Source organism: Oncorhynchus nerka, linkage group LG4 (assembly GCF_034236695.1).
Source record: "Oncorhynchus nerka isolate Pitt River linkage group LG4, Oner_Uvic_2.0, whole genome shotgun sequence".
NCBI lineage: Eukaryota > Metazoa > Chordata > Actinopteri > Salmoniformes > Salmonidae > Oncorhynchus > Oncorhynchus nerka.
Genome location: NC_088399.1, coordinates 20,706,038 through 20,720,402, shown reverse-complemented (window position 1 = coordinate 20,720,402; position 14,365 = coordinate 20,706,038). Strand labels below are relative to the sequence as shown.

Below are 14,365 nucleotides of genomic sequence, written 5' to 3'. Positions count from 1 at the left end.
GAATGCTGAGTTGCATCCAAAGAACACCATACCTACTGTGAAGCATGGGGGTGGAAACATCATGCTTTGGGGCTGTTTTTCTGCAAAGGGACCAGGACGACTGATCCGTGTAAAGGAAAGAATGAATGGGGCCATGTATCGTGAGATTTGAGTGAAAACCTCCTTCCATCAGCAAGGGCATTGAAGATGAAACATGGCTGGGTCTTTCAGCATGACAATTATCCCAAACACACCGCCCGGGCAACGAAGGAGTGGCTTTGTAAGAAGCATTTCAAGGTCCTGGAGTGGCCTAGCCAGTCTCCAGATCTCAACCCCATAGAAAATCTTTGGAGGGAGTTGAAAGTCTGTGTTGCCCAGCAACAGCCCCAAAACATCACTGCTCTAGAGGAGATCTGCTTGGAGGAATGGGCCAAAATACCAGCAACAGTGTGTGAAAACCTTGTGAAGACTTACAGAAAACGTTTGCCAACAAAGGGTAAACTTTTGTTATTGTTATTGACCAAATACTTATTTTCCACCATCATTTGCAAATAAATTCATTCAAAATCCTACAATGTGATTTACAATTAAATAAGTTGCCGTTAACCACTGAAGTGCTTCACCAGTCATACACACTAGCATATGTGTAATACATTGATCTGTAGACGTGATTTGCCTATCATGGCAGGTGTGTCTGTGCGTATGGGGAATCTTACCTGGTCTCTCTTTGCCCGTTCCTTTACTGTCAGACAGTTTCTGTATCAAGCCCTCCACAGAGGTGTTCTCCATGTTCCTCTCAAACTCTATACGGACCTGCAGAGGAACAACAAACACACAGGGTCATGAGGTGCGCTTCGTTTAACTTGGGGTTGCACTTTTGGGATGATGCCATTGGTTCCATTGTACAGGGCAAACTGCTGTAAATCAGCTCAAGCTCAATCAGCTCAAGCTAAATCAGCTCAGCTCAATCAGCTCAGCTCAATCAGCTCAGCTCAGCTCAGCTCAAGCATTCTGACGTATTTGACCCAGGTCTGGCATCAGTACAGTGAGGCATCAGAATGGATTAGCCTACATTAATGAAAGAAAGAAGAACTGATGGTAGAGTGGCAGACACTTGGAATCAGACACACTTTAACTGGTGCGCCGAGGGCCCTCTCCCTTCTCTCTGGTGCTGTGGGCTGGTCTGACAGTCACTGGGCTGGGCTGAGCTGCTGGGCTGAGCTGAGCTGCTGGACAGTCATTGAGTCCATTGAGGAATCACAATGTGGTAGGACCACTGGGAGGTACTTCTGTGATTAAAACATGGCGCAGTGTGTGTGTATCTGCTGTGTGTGTGATAGCTTGTGAGAGTGACAGCTCATGTCCTTGGGGACTGCTCTCTGGGTGTTTTTAGAATACTCAGGAGGATTGACAAATGCAATATGACTTTGTGCTTTTCACTGTATACTCCCTCTAAAAATGTTATTTAACCTTTATTTAACTAGATAAGTCAGTTAAGAACAAATTCTTATTTACAATGACGGCCTACCCCGGCCAAACCCGGACGATGCTGGGCCAATTGTGTGCTGCCCTATGGGACTCCCAATCACAGCCGGTTGTGATACTGCCTGGAATCAAACCAGGGTCTGAGATGCACTGAGATGCAGTGCCTTAGACCAATGCGCCACTCAGGAGCCCCTAAAGGACTAGACTACTTTACTACAAACTATTCTCTGTACAATGTGTCTCTAAGGCCTGTGGAGCCTGGCTTACATAATGGCATGGTTTTATTGTTGTGGACAGAGCGGTCTCCTGATGCCCTCTGGGTGCTATCATGGGGAGGATGGTGTTTGTTTACTTTGGATGTTAGTGGCGTGTGTGTCAGAGTGTGTGTCTGTTGGGGGAGAGGGACCAGATAGATGACAAACAGGGACCGACTGGCTGTGTCATCTCGCCAAACGGTTCAGATGTGCGTGATACGCTGTTGTGTTTACAGTATGTCCACTCACTATCATAAAAACACACAGTGGCAGCTCCCCCAACCCCTCCAGCAAGGCAAGGTGCATTAGCCCCCTACGCCTCGTGGGGGGATGGGGGTTGGGGCGTGGGCTGCCGTGGCAAGGTAGAATGCTCACTCCAGCACACGCAATCTGTCAGGTGCTGCAGCCAGCCAGCCGCTTGCTGCATCCTGCTGCCATGAGGGAACGTGCTGTGATGTCATCACCTGCCTGCGTGTCTCACACACACCCAGACAGACACACCTGCCTGTGTGTCTCACACACACCCAGACACACACAACTGCTCCAACCCGCAGTGATATTTTACAGATGCACAAAAAAAACACACACACCTGCAGTGACTCTGCACAGCATGCAGGCATATTGTCGTAAAGATTTTAAACCATAATAATAATAATAATAATAATACTTTCAGTTAAATTATATACATTCTAATATAAATAAATATAATATAATAATATATGCCATTTAGAAGATGTTTTGATCCACATTCTGCACTAAGGGTGGTCCCAGGAATCAAACCCACTATCCTGGCGTTGCAAGTACCATGCCTCACCAGCTGAGCTAAAGACAACCACATTCTCCTCTCAGAGGAGAATGTATTTAGATAACCTCTCTTGGCTCCATGCAGTCTCTCCCCCACCTCTTTCCCTACCTCTCTCCACCCTCTTTCATCCCGCTCTCATCCCTCTCTCCACCCCTTTCATCCCCTTCATCCCTCTCTCATCCACCCCCTTCATCCCCTCTCATCCCCCTTCATCCCCCTCTCCACTTCCCCTTCATCCCCCTCTCTCATACCCCTTCATCCCCCTCTCCACCCCCTTCATCCCTCTCTCCACCCCTTTCATCCCCTCTCTCCACCCCTGTCATCCCTCTCCACCCCTGTCATACCTCTCTCCACCCCTGTCATACCTCCACCTCTTTCATACCTCCTCCTCCCTCCTATGTTCCTCCTCTTTTCTCCTTTCCCTCTCCACCCCCTCTTTCCCCCTCTTACCACCTTCACCTCTTTCCCCCTCCTCTTCTTCCCTCCTATGCCCCTCTCCCTACTGCGTTCCCCCTCTCCCTACTGCGTTCCCCCTCTCCTCTGCCTCCAGTCTTCCCCCTCTCCTCTGCCTCCAGTCTTCCCCCTCTCCTCTGCCTCCAGTCTTCCCCTCTCCTCTGCCTCCAGTCTTCCCCCTCTCCTCTGCCTCCAGTCTTCCCCCTCTCCTCTGCCTCCAGTCTTCCCCCTCTCCTCTGCCTCCAGTCTTCCCCCTCTCCTCTCTGCTCTGCCCAGTCTTCCTTCCTTCCCTCCTGTCATCCCCCTCTCCTCTGCCTCCAGTCTTCCCCCTCTCCTCTGCCTCCAGTCTTCCTTCCTTCCCTCCTGTCATCCCCCTCTCCTCTTCCTCCCCTCTCTCCCCCCCAGTCTTCCCTCATCTTTCTCCCTTCGCTCTCTTTTCCCGCCTTCCTCCCGTCTCCCCATGCAGTCTCTCTATACCTCCTGTTCTCTTCCCTCACCCCCATGCAGGTCTCTCTCCCTAAACTTCCTCTCCTCCCTCGTGCTGTGGTCTTTAGTGGTTTCCATTCATGTCCAGACTAGAGCAGAAAGAACAGAAGAGAGAAGAGAGCTAGGCTAACTAGATAACGGCAGAGCCATGCAGACTGCCAAGCCACTGTTTAGACCCTAGACCCAGACCTAAACCCAGCCCCAGGCCCATCCTCAGTCCCAGCCCCAGGTTAACATAAAACTACACTTCAATGCCCAATAGCCAAACAGTGTGTTTGCCTGGCCGGATTATGTATGTATGTGTGCGTCAATGTGTGTGTGTGTGAGAGAGTGTATGTATGTTTGAATAGACAGTTTGACAGTTTTGCTCGCATGAGTTAAAGTATCTCATGATAAGCTGTAGACCACACTATCTACCTAGAGAGTTTTCATCTGTATTTTTTTGTAGCCGTCTACATACCACCACAGACCGATGCTGGCACTAAAACCTCACTTAATGAGCTGTATTCCGCCATAAGCAAACAGGAACATTCTCATCCAGAGGTGGCGCTCCTAGTGGCCAGGGACTTTAATGGAGGGAAACTTATATCAGTTTTACCTCATTTCTATCAGCATGTTAATGTACAACCAGAGGGAAAACAATTCTAGACCACCTTTACTCCACACACAGAGACATGTACAAAGCTCTCCCCCTCCATTTGGCAAATCTGACCATAATTCTATCCTCCTGACTCCTGCTTACAAGCAACAATTAAAGCAGGAGGCACCAGTGACTCGGCCTATAAAAAAGCGGTAAGATGAAGCAGATGCTAAACTACAGGACTGTTTTTCTATCACAGACTGTAACATGTTCAGGGATTCTTCCGATGGCATTGAGGAGTACACCATATCAGTCACTGGCTTTCTCAATAAGTGCATCGAGGACGTCTTCCCCACAGTGACTGTACGTACATACCCCAACCAGAAGCCATGGATTACAGGCAACATTTGCACTGAGCTAAAAGGGTAGAGCTGCCGCTTTCAAGGAGCAGGACTAACCCAGAAGCTTATAAGAAATCCTGCTATGTCCCCCGATGAAACAAACATGCAAAGTGTCAAAACAGGACAAAGATCGAATCGTACTACACCGGCTCCGACGCTCGTCGGATATGGCAGGGTGTGCAAACTATTACAGACTACAAAGGGAAGCACAGCCGAGAGATGCCCAATGACACGAGCCTACCAGGCGAACTAAATTACAGATGATGCATTCTCTATTGCACTCAACACTGCCCTTTCCCACCTGGACAAAAGGAACACCTATGTGAGAATGCTATTCATTGACTACAGCTCAGCATTCAACACCACAGTACCCTCCAAGCTCATCACTAAGCTAAGGACCCTGGGACTAAACACCACAGGTGGTAAGGGTAGGTAACAACACATCCTCCACGCTGATCCTCAATACTGGGGCCCCTCAGAGGTGCGTGCTCAGTCCCCTCCTGTACTCCCTGTTGACTCATGACTGCACGGCCAGGCACAACTCCAACACCATCATTAAGTTTGCTGATGACCCAACAGTGGTAGGCCTGATCACCGACAGCGATGAAACAGCCTATAAGTTGGAGGTCAGAGACGTGACCGTATGGTGCAAGAACATCAACGTCTCCCTCAACGTGATCAAGACAAAGGAGATGATTGCGGACTACAGGAAAAGGAGGACAGAGCACGCATCGATTCTCATTGACGGGGCTGTAGTGGAGCAGGTTGAGAGCTTCAAGTTCCTTGGTGTCCACATCACCAACAAACTAACATGGTCCAAGCACACCAAGACAGCCGTGAAGAGGGCACAACGAAACCTATTCTCCATCAGGAGACTGAAAAGATTTGGCATGGGTCCTCAGATCTTCAAAAGGTTTTACAGCTGCACCATCGAGAGCATCCTGACAGGTTGCATCACTGCCTGGTATGGCAACTGCTCGGCCTCCGACCGCAAGGCTCTACAGAGGGTAGTGCGTACGGCCCAGTACATCACTGGGTCCAAGCTTCCTGCCATTCAGGACCTCTATACCAGGAGGTGTCAGAGGGTAGTGAGTATGGCCCAGTACATCACTGGGTCCAAGCTTCCTGCCATTCAGGACCTCTATACCAGGAGGTGTCAGAGGAAGGCCCTAAAAATTGTCAAAGACTCCAACCATCCTAGTCATAGATTGTTCTCTCTGCTACCGCACAGCAGAGGTACCGGAGAGCCAAGTCTAGATCCAAGAGCTTCTACCCCCCTATAAGACTCCTGAACAGCTAATCAAATGGCTACCCAGACTATTTGTATTTGTATTTGTACCTGTTGTATTCAGTACATGTGACAAATCAAATGTGATATGGATAGACAGATTTAAGTGTGTTGATGTGCTTGGACAATATGGATTATTTAAGACAGTGTGTGTACAATGCAATGTCGGAGTGTGTACAGTACATTGACAGTGTGTATATTTGTTAGTCTATAGTGATGGTACATTAGGTGTACGGTGTGTGTGTGTGTGTGTGTATGTATGGGCCGAGTTTGCGTGTCTGTGGTCTAACTGATGAAGCAGTGTTCCCCCTCCCTCCCTACTACTTGGCATGGTGCTCGCTTGCTCACACAGCCTGGTTTAAAAGGGTATTCATCATTACGTGGGCTTCCTGCGCACACTTTGCCAGCTGTTTGGGAGAGCACTCACCCACCTTTAGGCTCTATTTTACTAAAGTCCAGCCAGGCTAACACTAAACCATAGGCTGAGTCCCAAATGGAACCATATTCCCTATAGAGAGCCCTATGGGTCCTGGTCAAAACCAGGGCATATGATAGGAAATAGGGTTTGAGACAGAGACAGGCAGTGATGTCTTTCTCCTGTTCAGATTCATGGTAACACTGGAGCTTTAGAGCAGAGAGTGGGGCTGTGGCTCCCCCTGTGGACACTGCTGGGACTGCAGCAGCAACTACACACAGTGGAGCAGAGTTTCTTTTTCGTTGTCTATTCTGTCATGTAGTAAAACATCTAGAATATTTGTAACAGAACAATATCTATGAGAGAACAATATCTACGAGAGAACAATATCTACGAGAGAACAATATCTACGAGAGAACAATATCTATGAGAGAACAATATCTATGAGAGAACAATATCTATGAGAGAACAATATCTATGAGAGAACAATATCTATGAGAGAACAATATCTATGAGAGAACAATATCTATGAGAGAACAATATCTATGAGAGAACAATATCTATGAGAGAACAATATCTATGAGAGAACAATATCTATGTATACTGAAGATGTAAAAAAAAGTGATAATATAATGATGGAAGTGGAAAGATGAACATTGTAATGATCAGTGAGTTATGTACAGCAGAACACAGTAAAGTCCAGTAACATATTCACACAGAGCGAGATGCCTAGTCAGTTGGCATGCTGTGCCTCTGATTGTATGTTGAAGGTGTTTTCGATTGGTCGAGAGGGAGTTTTGATCAGTTTTTAATTGTTTGCTATAAACGGCTGAATGGAAGGCTTCCTGGTTCTCAGTGAAACTATTAGAGTGATCAAAGACTACACTAATTCATCTGACACACAGTGAACCCACTGAGCACTGGGACAGGACACACGCCCCGCCCCATGTGTGTGAGCGTCTGCGTGTGCATTCGTGCAGTGTGTGTGTGTGAGCGTCTGCGTGTGCATTCGTGCAGTGTGTGTGTGTGAGCGTGTGCATTCGTGCAGTGTGTGTGTGTGAGCGTGTGCATTCGTGCAGTGTGTGTGTGTGAGAGTCTGCCTGTGCATTCGTGCAGTGTGTGTGTGTGAGCGTCTGCCTGTGCATTCGTGCAGTGTGTGTGTGTGAGCGTCTGCGTGTGCATTCGTGCAGTGTGTGTGTGTGAGCGTCTGTGTGTGCATTCGTGCAGTGTGTGTGTGTGAGCGTCTGTGTGTGCATTTGTGCAGTGTGTGTGTGTGAGCGTGTGCATTCGTGCAGTGTGTGTGTGAGCGTGTGCATTCGTGCGTGTGTGAGCGTCTGCGTGTGCATTCGTGCAGTGTGCGTGTGTGAGCGTCTGCGTGTGCATTCGTGCAGTGTGCATGTGTGAGCGTCTGCGTGTGCATTCGTGCAGTGTGTGTATGTGTGTGTGTGTGTGTATGAGTGAATGTATGTATGTGTGTGTGTGTGTGAATGTACGCATGTGTGTGTGCCGACTCACCTCTCCGATCTGAACGTGTGTCTCGTCAACAGACTGTGTGTATGACTGAATTATATCCTTCATGTGGACGATGTGGCTCTCCTCGATGTCCTGAAACTTCTGGAACACAGAGAGAATGCATACAGGAGTACATATGCAGCACATAATCCATTTCCCCTGAGGAGACATAAACCAGAGCAAAACAAATATGCCAGTAGTAGACTTCGGACCTGGAGTTTTCCCTGACCTGATCAGGAACAACTCTGGACATAAGCTGTCATCTATTGAACTAGGACAAAGAGTTTCTGGCCAGGCCAGGAAACCTCTGGGCTCTATCATGGGGAAGGATTTCAGGGAGTCCAATGTGTACAACAGAACATGTGCACCGTGTCCAATGTAGGAGAAACACTGGGCGGAAAGATCAGTCTTGGATTGATAAAAACACATGTATACATTTCCCTAAAAGAGAGACACTTCCTCCTTTGTGCCCTAACCACTTCCTTCCTGTGTGTCGTCTCTATTTGGGTGGTCTAGAAACGAAGGCACACCAGCACACAGATCCCACTGCAGCACAAGGTGCTAATTATCCAGGGTGGGCCAGCCATGAGATACACAGAGCAGGGCTCATCTCTGGGCTCTGGAGCTGTCTGTGTGTGTGTGTCTGGGCTATAAACGATGGTGTTTACTCCCATCCAAGGCTGGCCTTGGCTGGGGAGAGTTTGGGGTAAACCAAGGAGAAGGACTATAAATAAATCACAAGCTGGAAAATCACAGCGTGGATAGAGAGGAAGAGGAGTGTGCCTGACTGCATAAACACACACACACGGATATAGGCAATCTCTTACACACAAACATCCATGATTGCTCCAACAAACACTACCACAGCTAGTGTACACACTCAAACACGAGACACACAGAGTACATTCACAGGCGAGCACACTTGCGTAAACCCCAACATTCACATCAGCTTACAGTCAGGCCAACCGCCAGGCCAACCGCCAGGCCTACCGCCAGGCCAACCGTCAGGCCAACCGCCTAGCGCCAACCGTCAGGCCAACCGCCTAGCGCCAACCGCCAGGCCAACCGTCAGGCCAACCGTCAGGCCAACCGTCAGGCCAATACACAAACTCGAAACACACACAAGTGATTTCACAGAAGACACGTGCACCCGTGCCATGTTTAGAACTCATGTTCACATATGCTGAATTTGAGAGGAGCCATAGACTGCTGTTGTCTCTGGGGGAAAACAGAAAATCTGTCCTAACTCAAACCAGTTTGTCCGTGTGGCTCACTAAAGTGCAGGATACGAACGGTCAAATTCTGTTGTCTGATCTGCATTTAGAGTTTATCTAATCAGTCATTCAGATGGTTCCAATCAGAGTTTTCCACAATGATTCTGTTGGTGAGGAAATAACTGAGACGATGCCGAGCACAGAACACACACAGCATGGAATAATGAGCGGTAAACACGCATACAGAGTACAGAACACACACAACATGGAATACTGAGCGGTAAACACGCACACAGAGTACAGAACACACACAGCATGGAATACAGTAAACACGCACACAGAGTACAGAACACACACAGCATGGAATACTGAGCGGTAAACACGCACACAGAGTACAGAACACACACAGCATGGAATACTGAGCGGTAAACACGCACACAGAGTACAGAACACACACAGCATGGAATACTGAGCGGTAAACACGCACACAGAGTACAGAACACACACAGCATGGAATACTGAGCGGTAAACACGCACACAGAGTACAGAACACACACAGCATGGAATACTGAGCGGTAAACACGCACACAGAGTACAGAACACACACAGCATGGAATACTGAGTAAACACGCACACAGAGTACAGAACACACACAGCATGGAATACTGAGCGGTAAACACGCACACAGAGTACAGAACACACACAGCATGGAATACTGAGCGGTAAACACGCACACAGAGTACAGAACACACACAGCATGGAATACTGAGCGGTAAACACGCACACACACACACACACACACACAAGAGCCTTAAAACACGCACACAGAGTACAGAACACACACAACATGGAATACTGAGCGGTAAACACTCACAGAGTACAGAACACACACAGCATGGAATACTGAGCGGTAAACACGCACACACACAAGAGCCTTAAAACACGCACACAGAGTACAGAACACACACAACATGGAATACTGAGCGGTAAACACGCACACACACAAGATCCTTAAAACATGCACACATACACACACACACGAGCCTTAAAACACGCACACACACACACACGCACAAGAGCCTTAAAACATGCACACACACACACGCACAAGAGCCTTAAAACATGCACACACACACAAGAGCCTTAAAACATGCACACAAAGCTAGAGTACAGAACACCACACACAAAAACAAGAAACTTAACAGAAACACATTGTCCTGTGGTACTAGAAAGTGGATGGAATACCAACACAGAAACGCATTGTCCTGTGGTACTAGAAAGTGGATGGAATACCAACACAGAAACACATTGTCCTGTGGTACTAGAAAGTGGATGGAATACCAACACAGAAACACATTGTCCTGTGGAACTAGAAAGTGGATGGAATACCAACACAGAAACACATTGTCCTGTGGAACTAGAAAGTGGATGGAATACCAACACAGAAACACATTGTCCTGTGGTACTAGAAAGTGGATGGAATACCAACACACAAACCCACACCTGTGCAGTTTCAGCCATCTTCTGTTCAAACTCGGACTTGGCTGTGGCATATTTTTCCACAAAGCCCTTGTAGGTTTCCGTGGCTTTCTTGGCCTTCACTCCAGCCTGCAGAGATCAGAGACAGACAGACATCTGTTTTCACATGTCACCATCAGCCTCAGTCACACAGTCCTCTATGGAGCACCCAGATCTCACCCGAGCAGACACCCATGTGATTCAGAAACAGATATACATTTATTCTCGCATGAAGTACTACTACTCATCTACGTAATGACAGACAGGTGATATGGGTGGTAAGATATGGAGACACAGAGAACGGGATAGTGATAGGTCATCTACAGCTGTACCTGTGATCTCCCACCTCATATCTCTCTGTGTTGCTCTCTCCTAGTGTAGTTTAGTCTAGTGTACAGTACCTTGTCCACATCTCTGTGTTGCTCTCTCCTAGTGTAGTTTAGTCTAGTGTACAGTACCTTGTCCACATCTCTGTGTTGCTCTCTCCTAGTGTAGTTTAGTCTAGTGTACAGTACCTTGTCCACATCTCTGTTGCTCTCTCCTAGTGTAGTTTAGTCTAGTGTACAGTACCTTGTCCACATCTCTGTGTTGCTCTCTCCTAGTGTAGTTTAGTCTAGTGTACAGTACCTTGTTTTCATCTGTGTTGCTCTCTCCTAGTGTAGTTTAGTCTAGTGTACAGTACCTTCTCCTAGTGTAGTTTAGTCTAGTGTACAGTACCTTGTCCACATCTCTTTGTGTTGCTCTCTCCTAGTGTAGTTTAGTCTAGTGTACAGTACCTTCTCCTAGTGTAGTTTAGTCTAGTGTACAGTACCTTGTTTTCATATCTGTGTTGCTCTCTCCTAGTGTAGTTTAGTCTAGTGTACAGTACCTTCTCCTAGTGTAGTTTAGTCTAGTGTACAGTACCTTGTTTTCATCTCTGTGTTGCTCTCTCCTAGTGTAGTTTAGTCTAGTGTACAGTACCTTGTCCACATCTCTCTGTGTTGCTCTCTCCTAGTGTAGTTTAGTCTAGTGTACAGTACCTTGTTTTCATCTCTGTGTTGCTCTCTCCTAGTGTAGTTTAGTCTAGTGTACAGTACCTTGTCCACATCTCTGTGTTGCTCTCTCCTAGTGTAGTTTAGTCTAGTGTACAGTACCTTCTCCTAGTGTAGTTTAGTCTAGTGTACAGTACCTTGTCCTCATTACTGTGTTGCTCTCTCCTAGTGTAGTTTAGTTTAATGTACAGTACCTTGTCCACATCTCTGTGTTGCTCTCTCCTAGTGTAGTTTAGTCTAGTGTACAGTACCTTGTTTTCATCTGTGTTGCTCTCTCCTAGTGTAGTTTAGTCTAGTGTACAGTACCTTCTCCTAGTGTAGTTTAGTCTAGTGTACAGTACCTTCTCCTAGTGTAGTTTAGTCTAGTGTACAGTACCTTGTCCACATCTCTCTGTGTTGCTCTCTCCTAGTGTAGTTTAGTCTAGTGTACAGTACCTTGTCCACATCTCTTTGTGTTGCTCTCTCCTAGTGTAGTTTAGTCTAGTGTACAGTACCTTCTCCTAGTGTAGTTTAGTCTAGTGTACAGTACCTTGTTTTCATCTCTGTGTTGCTCTCTCCTAGTGTAGTTTAGTCTAGTGTACAGTACCTTGTTTTCATCTCTGTGTTGCTCTCTCCTAGTGTAGTTTAGTCTAGTGTACAGTACCTTGTCCACATCTCTGTGTTGCTCTCTCCTAGTGTAGTTTAGTCTAGTGTACAGTACCTTGTCCACATCTCTGTGTTGCTCTCTCCTAGTGTAGTTTAGTCTAGTGTACAGTACCTTGTCCACATCTCTGTGTTGCTCTCTCCTAGTGTAGTTTAGTCTAGTGTACAGTACCTTGTTTTCATCTGTGTTGCTCTCTCCTATTGTAGTTTAGTCTAGTGTACAGTACCTTGTTTTCATCTCTGTGTTGCTCTCTCCTAGTGTAGTTTAGTCTAGTGTACAGTACCTTCTCCTAGTGTAGTTTAGTCTAGTGTACAGTACCTTCTCCTAGTGTAGTTTAGTCTAGTGTACAGTACCTTGTCCACATCTCTGTGTTGCTCTCTCCTAGTGTAGTTTAGTTTAGTGTACAGTACCTTGTCCACATCTCTGTGTTGCTCTCTCCTAGTGTAGTTTAGTCTAGTGTACAGTACCTTGTCCTCATCTCTCTGTGTTGCTCTCTCCTAGTGTAGTTTAGTCTAGTGTACAGTACCTTGTTTTCATCTCTGTGTTGCTCTCTCCTAGTGTAGTTTAGTCTAGTGTACAGTACCTTCTCCTAGTGTAGTTTAGTCTAGTGTACAGTACCTTGTCCTCATCTCTCTGTGTTGCTCTCTCCTAGTGTAGTTTAGTCTAGTGTACAGTAACTTGTCCACATCTCGGTGTTGCTCTCTCCTAGTGTAGTTTAGTCTAGTGTACAGTACCTTGTCCACATCTCTCTGTGTTGCTCCCTCCTTGCGGAGTCTCTCCTGCTCCACAGTTTTGGCGTTGTAATTCTCCTTGGACTTCTGTAAGGCTACTCCGGTGGTCTGTATGGTCTGGACTGATTCCAGCGTGGACGCCACCTCCTCCTTGGTCTGAGTAGGACAGAGGAAGACAGCAACCATTGAAACAAACACATTCATTTTACTGTCCTTGTATGAAAAGCCCATGATTGAAACCACTAAATGGAAGCAAAGATCATTATAAATGGTAGAAAGTAGCTTAGCTAAAATGGCAACTTGACATTCTGTGTGTGTGTGTGTGAGACAGTGTTGTGTGGAAGCCTGTTTTGTTATGCTGAAAGCTCAAACCCAACTCTGCTAATTCCCAGGTAGTGTTTGGTTAGTTAGACCTGCTGACACATACATGCCATAGGAGGTGAGGCTCCGCTGGTTACTGCAGGCAGGATAGAGAACACACACATTCTCTCCAGAATCCATCAGTAGAATCACTCTACAGAAACCCTTCCCCATAGCAGTGACTGAAAGAAGTCGACTTTATTCAGCTCCAGAGGGTAAATATAGGTTATCACTAGCAGCAGCCTACACAGGCAGAGCACAGACACCAGCAAGGACAGACTAGTTGATGCAGCAGGTAACCTAGTGGTTAAGAGTGTTTGGCCAGTAACCGAAATGACGCTGGTTCGAATCCCCGAGCTGACGGTGAAAAATCTGTGGATGTGCCATTGAGCGAGGTACTTAACCCTAATGGCTCGTAAGTCGCTCTGGATAAGAGGATCTGCTAAATGACTCAAATGTCAAATGTAATGCCTACAGGAACAAATTGGCGTGTTGTGTGATTCTGCCTGCCGGGCTGTTTGTTATAAGGAAACAATGTGATGTGTGGTGTCGTGTTTGGTTCTCCATCCCGCACCTTTTTGTGGGCCTTGGCCTGGTCATCCACGTACTTCTGCACGTCTTTGATAAGCTCCTGTAGCTTCCTCACCAGCTCCAGGTGGCAGCTGGCCAGCTTCTCTGTGGATGTCTTAAACACATCCCACACCGGGGCAAACGTCCTGCAGCACACAGACTTTATTAACTGGAGATCAGTAGATCATTCATTCTGTGAAGACTGGTCTTATCATTAAATAGGGAGGGTTGGTATAGGACACAAACTTCTCTTTTCACCTGACGCACGAGCGTGTGTGTGTGTGTGTGTGTGTGTGTGTGTGTGTGTCTTACCCGAGCTGAGAGAAGTTACCAGCTGACTTGGCAAGTTTGGTCATTGACCTGGCATAGACCTCTTCTATGGTAGCCCTAGAGGGTCAAAGCACAGAACGTCATTACCTTAATCATTTTTACCTATTGAATCAGTAACCTCATTCATTATGCGTTCCAAATGACACCCTATTCTCTATATAGCACACTACTTTTGACGAGGGACATTTGTGATTCAACTTTCCTCTAGTGAATCAGGTCAACCATAATAAATCCATCAACACAGCACTAAAACCCTCAAATCATCTACCGGTTGGAAGGGGTTCCATTGAGTGTTTACAACAAGTACTAT

At 46.8% G+C, this 14,365-nt stretch overlaps 1 protein-coding gene across 10 annotated transcripts in view; it reads right to left on the bottom strand.

Moving 5' to 3' along the window:
* LOC115120378 (F-BAR domain only protein 2-like) overlaps nucleotides 1–14,365 on the bottom strand; it is an 84,614-nt gene that overhangs the window by 34,507 nt on the left and 35,742 nt on the right. For 9 of the 10 annotated variants that reach the window (XR_010463755.1, XM_065017344.1, XM_065017341.1 and 6 more), the window contains exons 3-8: nucleotides 14,038–14,112; nucleotides 13,730–13,871; nucleotides 12,799–12,951; nucleotides 10,376–10,480; nucleotides 7,662–7,760; nucleotides 696–792 (exon numbers count right to left, since the gene is read on the bottom strand). Coding sequence is in view for 9 of the 10 variants with exons in the window: in XM_065017344.1 (XP_064873416.1) it covers nucleotides 696–792; nucleotides 7,662–7,760; nucleotides 10,376–10,480; nucleotides 12,799–12,951; nucleotides 13,730–13,871; nucleotides 14,038–14,112 (671 nt within the window). In the remaining variant the exon portion in view is untranslated. The remainder of the gene's footprint in view (nucleotides 1–695; nucleotides 793–7,661; nucleotides 7,761–10,375; nucleotides 10,481–12,798; nucleotides 12,952–13,729; nucleotides 13,872–14,037; nucleotides 14,113–14,365) is intronic. The other variant, XM_065017342.1, reaches the window with a different exon arrangement.